Source organism: Salvia splendens, chromosome 12 (assembly GCF_004379255.2).
Source record: "Salvia splendens isolate huo1 chromosome 12, SspV2, whole genome shotgun sequence".
Taxonomy (NCBI): domain Eukaryota; kingdom Viridiplantae; phylum Streptophyta; class Magnoliopsida; order Lamiales; family Lamiaceae; genus Salvia; species Salvia splendens.
The window spans coordinates 18,419,061-18,428,774 of NC_056043.1; the positions used below are offsets into that span (position 1 = coordinate 18,419,061).

The 9,714-nt window shown below is 37.4% G+C and overlaps 1 protein-coding gene across 1 annotated transcript; it reads right to left on the bottom strand.

Annotated features, from left to right (window-relative positions):
• Positions 1-789: 789 nt before the first annotated feature.
• Positions 790-9,421, bottom strand: LOC121759072 (golgin candidate 6-like). Its single transcript, XM_042154571.1, has 20 exons — positions 9,265-9,421; positions 9,075-9,146; positions 8,874-8,926; positions 8,357-8,484; positions 8,208-8,260; positions 7,093-7,239; positions 6,954-7,027; positions 6,802-6,871; positions 6,671-6,724; positions 6,457-6,552; positions 6,232-6,282; positions 6,050-6,136; positions 5,828-5,941; positions 5,649-5,720; positions 3,988-4,173; positions 3,650-3,753; positions 3,522-3,570; positions 2,579-2,644; positions 1,674-2,441; positions 790-1,458 (listed from the first exon to the last, which is right to left on the bottom strand). The coding sequence occupies exons 2-20, from the start codon at positions 9,096-9,098 to the stop codon at positions 904-906; spliced, it is 2,751 nt and encodes a 916-aa protein (XP_042010505.1). The 5' UTR covers positions 9,099-9,146; positions 9,265-9,421; the 3' UTR covers positions 790-903.
• Between the last annotated feature and the right edge of the window lie 293 nt (positions 9,422-9,714).

The window sequence follows — 9,714 nt, forward strand, 5'->3', positions numbered from 1 at the left end:
AGAATTGAGCTAAGATACTTGATAAGTAGTTTATCATCATTCACTGATAGTGAGAAACAGCTGCTTCCTCTAGTAAAATGGACCTCTATCTTTTTCCAATCTGCAATCAGATTGAAAAATGTTTGGGACTTGATAAGCATCACTAAACAATAATGAATGAACAGATTAGAAAAGATACCCAAGTGCCAATTGAAAGCAACTATATAGTCGTTCCCTTCGCATACAAGCTCAACGGTAAATCTCATGTTTCTGTGATCGCCCATGCACGTGGTAAGTTGTTCGAGGAAATGCATCACTTCCTGAATTCAGCATGCAAGAGAAAAGTGGTTAGGAAGAAATGAAGAAGTCGCGCTATGTCTTATAGGAAAACAGAAGAGACCTTTTTCCCTTGGAACGGTTTAGGGAAAAAAATAGTCCTGGAAGCAACAATCATCAGCTATCAACGCTTCCAGTTTCGTCAAGTTCTTTTGATTAATGGAAGAGTAGAACTCCATGATCGTTCGAGCTGCAGGAGAAAGTGAACTAGTGTCGGAGGTAGGACTGCTTGGTGGAACCACAAATAGGTTGTATGGTTTTCTCCTTGTAGGCATAAGTGGTTGAACTAGGTTTGATTTTCTAAGTGGGATGTTAGAAATGGAATGGTTTGATGTTCCTTTTGTTGGTATAAACTGCACACAAAATGGAAGTGTTGAATCCTATGGCAGCTGCCATTGTAGAAGATTGATATCTGATATAGCTGCGAATAGTACTTTTGCATTGATGCAATGAGACATACTATTATCTGTGGTATACAAAAACATAAACAAACATTCGATAAATTTCCAAATGATAAATTATTACAACACTGTACAGTTACCACATCATGTTCATGTACAAATAAAAGACAGATTAATAATTTGAGAATCAGTCTTCTTCATCCTCCCCGTCTCCATCAAGTCCCATATCTTCTCCGATGCCATCCAGCAACGTAGCGGCATCAACCCCCAACTCCGACAGCCTCGCGCTAAGCTTCTCCACCTTGCTCTGCTCTTGCCCAAGACAGACCAGCAAGTCATTCAATTCAGCTTCACTCTCCCTTTGGGCTTCTTTCCTTGCTTCAGCTTTTATTGCCTCGACGTCAGCAGAGGCGGGGACTGATCCACCCCCCTTCAATGCTTTGACTTCACGTTCTAGCTGAAAATTAACCTCTTCAAGGCTATTATATGCGGCAGACAAACTTTTTAGATCAGATTCCATTTTACTCGCGGTACTTTGGTGCATTGATGCTTCAGCTTCAATTCTGATTTTCTCGGCTTTGACGGCTTCTAATCGTTGGGAAGTCTCATGAAGATCACGACGCAGAGTTTCAACTTGAACTCTTTCTGTGCCAGCACTAACTTTACGTTCAAGCTGGGACGGTTCACTCCCCCCTACTCTTGCCAGGTCCTCAGCCAGAGTAGCATTCCGACTCAAAAGTTCCTTCAGAAGATTTATATCCAAAGAATGTAAGATAAAATGCGAACAAGTAGTTCCTCAGAAATGGGACCTCAAGTTGAGCATATGATGAGCAAAAGGTTGAACTTGCACAAACGGTCCACAGTTAAACTTGATAAAACTAATTTACTAAAAAAACTTCCTATATTAGCAGCTATACACGAAACATAGAATTTTCATTACTAGATCAATGAAAGTACCTGTATCTCAAGGCATTGCTTCTCCACAAATCTTTTTAGACGTTGGATATACTCCTCGTCAATTTCCCCAGATTTCTGTTCAAGTTCTGCGGGTACCACAGCAACTTGGGTCTTTGGGTGACTATATATTTCCACAATTTGCTCTCTGATCTTAGCATCTAATCTCTTCACAAAGTCAACAAACTGTGAATCAAAGACCATTGCAAGCATCGAATAGTCATCACTGTTAGGATCAATACTGTCATCTTCTTCAACATTCTCAATCTCAGACATGCTAGCAGCATTTGACCTACTCAATGGCTTGCGAGTCAGAGATGGTTTTGCAGATGTGAAAAGCGAGCTGTTCTGCATTTCATTGAACTTGGAAAAGTATGATGTGAGACCGATTTTCTGACTTACGGCATCTACAATGCTAAAAGCATTCTTTCCATTGTCAATCGTTTTATTGTATGATATACACTCTCCTAAGAGTACAGCAGCCAATCCCCTTACACATACAGTCGCATTTTGATCGGACACTAACTCCAGCAGATATGTTAGATGGGGATGTGAATCGAGGAAGCACTCAACAGCAGGTGGACAGTCAAAGAGCCAAATAATTAGCAATTTCAACATAACTGGATGACTAGACACAGATCCAAATGTGCTAGCTTTTCCATCTTCACAATTCTTGGACGACACAAGTACCAGGTACTTCACCAAACGGTGCATCAAAGGCTCTGCACCTCCCAATGATCGCGTAGGAGCTTCAAGTTCAACTTGAAGAACCTGCATCACCCCATTGTCAGTCAGACTGAGTCGCTATGGCTCTTGGATAGAACGAGCAACTCTTAGAGAACAAGGATATATAAATATTTTCGTTGAAAAAAGAAATACACACATGTACATGAAATGAAATTTCATACCATCTCCTTGCACCGGATATTATCCTTCAAAAGATGAGATAGGACACTTGCAGCTCTGCAGCAAATCTGTACAAATTGGGGAGATGATATGACAGTGGATACTTGATGAAATTCGATCAACATCACCAAACAGTCAAACCTCTTTCACATTGTATCCTTGATTTTACAGATAGTGAACTACCACAGCTATATAGAAGGTGCCTGACTATTTCAAAATTTTGGAGACCAATAGCAAAACTCAAAATCAGATTTTCCCGTGCAATGAAATGTCTGACCAAGTCAGATAAAACTCAGTAGCCTAAGGATCACAGATTTACTGGTTGCAGAAGGAAAACAAAGAAAGGAAAAATCAGATATTCTTATGCAATGCAATGGCAAATATTCCCTAATTCAAAATTCATAAAAATACAATGGCCAGATAGATAACCAATCCAGCTCAATAGGACATATTTTTCTAAATGGTTTCTGATACGGATAACGGATGGAAGATTTACAAGCGCGGGGATCGGGGAATTGTTTGGCCAAGCAACGGCATGGAGGACGAAGAGACCTAACGGGTAGAGAAGGATCTGGAAGCAGCAATCTCGTCATTTGTTATAGTTGTTATTTCGGTTCCTATCTTTCGTTAGTTTGTTATAGTTGTTATTTCTGCTCCTAATTTATTGTGCTTGATCGTCTATAAATGGCGAGATAGATAGAAGGTACAATAAATTAGGAGCAGAAATAACTATAACAAACTAACGAAAGATAGGAACTGAAATAACAACTATAACAAATGCCGAGATTGCTGCTTCCGGATCCTTCTCTACCCGCTAGGTCTCTTCGTCCTCCACGTCGTTGCTTGGCCAAACAATTCCCCGATCCCCGCGCTTGTAAATCTTCCATCCGTTATCCGTATCAGTTTCCCATAAAGGAGCAATTCACATGAAATCTACAGCATTACCTGAAGGTCGTCATCACTTTCACTCGACGTCAGGCCATTCAGTAGCATGCTGCAAAATTCAGTAATATCAGACATTTAATCAACAGCTAAAAGGGTAGAATAGATAGACATCTGAAAATAAATATAACCTCCCGAATGATGCATGAACATCCTCCTCAAAGGGAGAACGAACTGTTGAGCTTGATTGAGGATGTAAGCTTGAAACAAGCATTGATTGGCCATCAGGATTTTTCTATTCCAAGTTGGAAGATCACAAGGACATAATGGCTCATATTAGAAAAATAAAATATGAGAGTGCATACAAAAAAGAGTAATAAAACAGTTCAAAAATTGGCATCTTACATGCGTGGATATTAGAATTTACCAAATTTAGGAACATAGTTGTTGATGAAAACATGGATAACTTAAGTATGGATGTCTACTTGCTTAACAATAATATAGCTGGCCTAAGACTAATAATACAAACCTCACAGAAGTTCTTAAGAACATAGTCAGCTGCAACGAACTCTTGTGTGCTAGAAGCACGCAAGATAATTCTGAGGATAGAATTTAATGCGGGCTCAACTTGTGGCTCCTCTCCAAGTAATTTACTTGCAAGGGCATCACAATTTTTTGCATGATTAATCACCAGATCTGCAATGCATCTGAGTGCCTGAAATGGTTATAGCAATCCAAGTGAAAATATGCACTTCAAACATATTACAAATACCATGCACTTCTTAAAAATTCCAACATGTTGTGTGTCAACCAACTTTTAGCTACTGGTTCACCAAAGGAAGCATGTAGAATTGTGGGGAAAAACTCATTCTTTACTCAAAGTAGTCATATTGAGGTTATACAATATTGTATATAATGTAGAGTAAAGGGGATTCACACCAAAAATAGAAGCTTGTGCAGGATTACAAGTGAATAAACAATATCCAAATAAACACGAAGCAATCATCATAATTCTCTTCTGCCCAAGGGCTAGGCACCATGATTAGATCAAGAATAATACCCTAGACAACTTCTTTTAAGAAGAACCCTTTCATTTCCTAGGTTAAGCCAAAGCCCACGAAAGGATTCCACTGCCAAACTAACAATTAAATCACAAAACTAACTGTATACATAGTAAAATAACAAATCATAACATGGAATGAGCCAGTCAGGTGCAGCTGTGCGGGCCTCCCTCTCCCTCACATATATTCTGCTTGTAACTTACGAGGTGTGCATTGCTTCCGGAGAAAACCATAAGATATAGAGAGTAAAATGTGAACCACTTATTATTTAATCAAAGTAATACTCCCTCCGTCCCACAATAATTGTCACTCTTTTCCATTTCGGTCCGTCCCACAATAATTGTCACACTTCATTTTTACCATAAATAGTAAGTAGGTCTCACATTCCACTAACTCTCTTCACTCACATTTTATTATAAAACCAATATAAAAAAGTCTTACATTCCACTAACTTTTCCAACCAACTTTTCTTTACATTTCTTAAAACCAGTTCCCACAATAAGAGTGACAATTATTGTGGGACGGAGGGAGTACTTAACTGTCTTGGGATCTTATCTACCCTTCTAACTCATTCTGATTTGATAAATCATAATAGTAGTCTCTGATATATATCGTTTGACCTCTGAAAAATTGGTTACTTCAGACATTTCAACTTGTTTTTGGTGCACGAAAAACTCCAAAAACACCTAATGAAATTTTCTATAGTTTGAATCACCTTGATGGCTCCTAGTAAAACTCAAAGATACATTCTAAAAGAAATTAAAACAAAATAGCAGATGTTTACATTAAAATCCATTCACATCAGCATTCATAAAACAGTATACTCCCTTTGTCCCATTAAATATGCAACATTTGCTTTTCGGCACAGGATTTTATGTAGTGTTGTTTTGTGAGTTAATGAAGAGAGAGTAAAGTAAGAGAGAAGAAAAAGTAGAGAGAGTATTGTTTCCATTTTTAGAAACGTTTCATTTTTAATGGGACAGACCAAAAAGGAAAACGTTTCATTTCTAATGGGACAGAGGGAGTATATGTTCTCAATAACACCATTGCAGAGAAATGACAGAGCACTGGATAAAGAATGGACTCAGAGTATGAGAAATAATTCATTCATAAGGAATGGCTATCTCACCATACAACGAAGAGAAACAGGAGCCCATTGACTCTCTACGCCAAGCATCAAAAGATGGTCCAACACTCTTTTCTGAAAGTATAGAAAAAGGTTATCTGTGAGACTAAAACTAGTGCAAAGTAAGATTATGTAGAATTTGTCAGATTCATAATGTAAAATTTCAAACATCGAACTCAAACCTGCACCAAGACAGTCCTATTTGTCAACCCATTGGAGTCTCTTCCAGAATCAGTTTGTAGATCAGCATTTACCAACAAAGTTATCGTATCCAATACACTGAGTAGATTGATAGTCTATTGGCAATGAGTAGAATGCAGGAGAAAGTTAGAATGAGCGCTTAAGCAACCTCATTTGCTGGAAGTAAAAAATATGAGCCAGCTAGCAGTAAGAAATGAATTAACCTTTTGCTGTGTGAACTTATACGTGGTTCCTCTGAGCTTCAAGATTGGTACCAGTGGATCAAAGCCAATTGTCTCCCTAAGCAATACCTATAGCACAATTCAATCACCTTAGAAGCAGTAAGAAAATTCATATAGCTGTATTTAGAATCGTATGAGAAAGGTGAATTATAAATGTGCAGAACCTGATTTGAGGTGTTATTTCGAAGAAGATTGTTTAACAGTTCCAGACAGTCCTGTTTGCAAGATCAAAGAGCAGATTGATTACATATTCTCCTATAAATACAATGTTATCTAACAAAAAACAGGTTGCAACACACAGATCAAATTTACTAGATTGGCTAACTACAAATACTAAATTGAAAATCTTAAAAAATATACAAACAATCAGTAATAAGTGTGCTAAACACCTGTACTACAACACCTCCTTCAGAACCACCCTCCTCATTTATGATACTAAATATCTTCTCAAAAGCGCCTTCAAAGACCAGAATCTTTTGAATCTCCTGGATGTCAAATGTCACAATGAATGCCAGTAAGAAGAAATGAAGTATATTATTATCAGAGAGAGAAAAAGAGACTTATAACAGTGATATATATTATGGATTTTAGAAACAAACTTGCCTCAGCTTCACGAGTCAAGTATGTTAGAAGCAGCAAAGCCTCATTGCGTATAACCTTCAAATACATACATCAGTGCAATTATATATCAGTCTGAATGGTGAAAAATAAATAGGTATCCAGTAAAAAAATACCTCACGATCCATGAGCATATCCACAAGCCTTGTTATACCACGGGGAATAGTTAGAATAGCTTCCTGCAGCCTATGGAAATACCCAACAGCATGCTCTTAGACTAGCTTGAGATGATCAATGTCTTTTCATGAACAAAAAAGAAATAAAATACCTAGTTGGAGACTTTGTTAGAAGTGCTGTCAACAACTGCAACGTGTAATATCGTATATAGAAATCCTCCTCAGACTGCAAAAGTATCAAATTAGTCATTGACGATAAGATGCAAGTTCAATGTAAAAAAGCACTCTTACCAGAAGAGACAGTAGAAGAGAGATGCTTTCTACTTCCCTAGAAAGTAGGTCACTGTTCATCAAAGCTGGCTGAACCTCATTCTTCGATAATTTTGGATGCTGAGTAGGACTTACAGCACTTACAAGAGTTTCAATAGCCCCCCGTAACTTCATAAATATAGTACCGAATCAGGATAAATAATAAATTTAAATCCAGTACGAAAGTGGATACTCAATCGATAATGCACAATGCAGAAATAGTCTCTCATTTTATTTTCGTACGTCCACCAAAATTAGTCTCATACTAAAAATGAAAAGTTACTCCCAATTTATTACTCATTTTTTATCTCTCTCGTACTTTATCCACATTTTCTTTCTCTCTCCTACTTTACCTACTTTATATCATTCTCTCACATACTTTACCAATTTCACATTAAAACCGGCGTCGTCCACAAATGGGACTATTTTTAGCGGGCGGAGGGAGTATCAGCCTACAGCTAGGGACAATATCTATTGGCCATAGAAGTTTACATAAAAACATTATGGACAGAATATCATATTAGAGTCCACAGCCACTTGAGGAACACTTAAGGTACTAAAAAAATCTGCGAATGGTGTCAAAAACTGTCAACAAAATGAATCAGTTGAAGACATTGCAAATACTGCTTTTAAGAGCTACTCCCTCCGTCCACGATTATAAGGCCAAAATTTGACCGGGCACGGGTTTTAAGAAATGTAATAGAAAGGGAATGAAAAAAGATAGTGAAAGGTGGGGTCCTAGTTTTATATATTAATTTTATAATAAAATGTGAGACTGTGAGTGAGATAAAGTTAGTGGATTGTGGGGTCCATTACCAAAAGTAGTAAAAAAGCAAATGGGAAATTTATTGGCGGACGGACGAAAATGACAAATGGGACGTTTATTGGTGGACGGAGGGAAAAATATGCAGTTGTCAAGCCTTTGGTTCAAGAATAGATCTGTATCCACATCCTATTCAAATAATAAATGCATGTTCAAATTGAGTGTAATGGAGAATTGCCAACAATTGATATATTTTACAGAATGTAACACTAAATACTAGGTAACAAAGTGATGAATTTAGAAAAACTCAAGTCAAGGGGCAAAGAGTTCTGACCATTTCTACATCATCGCGCTCCTCCTTTAAGACACTCAACAGTACCGGAAAGCCTGCACTAACATTGAGTTTAGGGCATAAATGACATTTTACATGATAAAGCGTAGAATCAGAGAGCTAGCTGTTCCATTAAGAAAAAATGAACTAACCCATTGCCCCAAAAGCTAATTGTGCAGCATGACTTTCTGTCACAATAGACTGAAGTTCAGCCATGGCATTCCTCCTGTCGTCAGCTAGTGTGCCATTGCTAATGCGATCAAGCAAGCGCTCCACATAGCTGTCGATAAAATGGCCATGAACAAATTAAATTTGAGAAGAGGCCAAACAAAACAAGACAAACTTCAAACTGCTCAATCAAAGGAACATAATAAAGATAGCACAGATAGAAAAAAAAAACATCTATTTTATTTTCCTCATCAAATGATCTCTGATCAGTCTAATTTGATTATTGAGGTTGCAATTGGAGAACATAAACACAAATCCTACTAAAAAAGCAGAACAAAAGGAACCCCAATCCTAAGAGGAGGCATTCTGTATGAAGTTGAGCAGAAACCGAGAAAGACAAGATTCATCAATGTTACTCCGATTGTAAAGCAGTTATTAGTATATTCAGTGGGACGTGCAACACATACACATAATGAATAAAAGAAGCATGGATAAAATCACCTGTCATCATCCGAAGTCGAATTATCATTCCCAAAAACGCGCCCCACCACACCCTGCAGCAATATTCAAAAATGCAGATAATAGCACCCAAAACTTTAAATTAGTTAAGCAAAAAAGAACCCTAACTTAGTTTTAAAAGATCGTACACACAGAGAAAATAGGGGTTAACAGAAGATTAGTCGACTATAAACAAAACATTACCTGATACTTCGATACGAAATCCATCCTGCCCTCCCCGAAAGAATCCAAGCTTCCCGAGCTCCAAGCAATGCACTGCACAAACCGAATATTCCAATTGCACAGGTCAAAGGTTTTGATCGCAACATTAAGAGAGATGTTTGAAAAAACTCCCAATTTGGAAACAGAATGGCAATAATTCACGAATATATACCGAGAATTTAAGAAGAGAAGCAAACACGTGAAGACCGGAGAAAAGCCCCAAACTGAGAAGTAGGAGAATGATGGAGAAAGAGATCGTCGGAGAGAGAAAGGAGATGGATGGTATACAAATGGGTCGGGTCAAGAAAATCAATTTGGGTTGGGCTAACAGCTTGACACAAAATCTTAACTTGAATAGTGTCACGTCATAAAGTGGACATCAATTTCATGCTCTTTATTGTTCATCTGGTTTAATTACTTTTAATATATATCTATACATATACAAAGGAGGAGTTTTGGGAAAATTTACAAGAATGCTATTTTATTTTAAAAAAACTAATGTTAAAAAATAATAAAAACTATATAAGGTTAAAAATTTGCAGTTATATAAAAAACGTGTGTGATTAAATGATTCTTAATATTGCAATTACATCAGCAACGTGATACGGAAAAAATGGACATT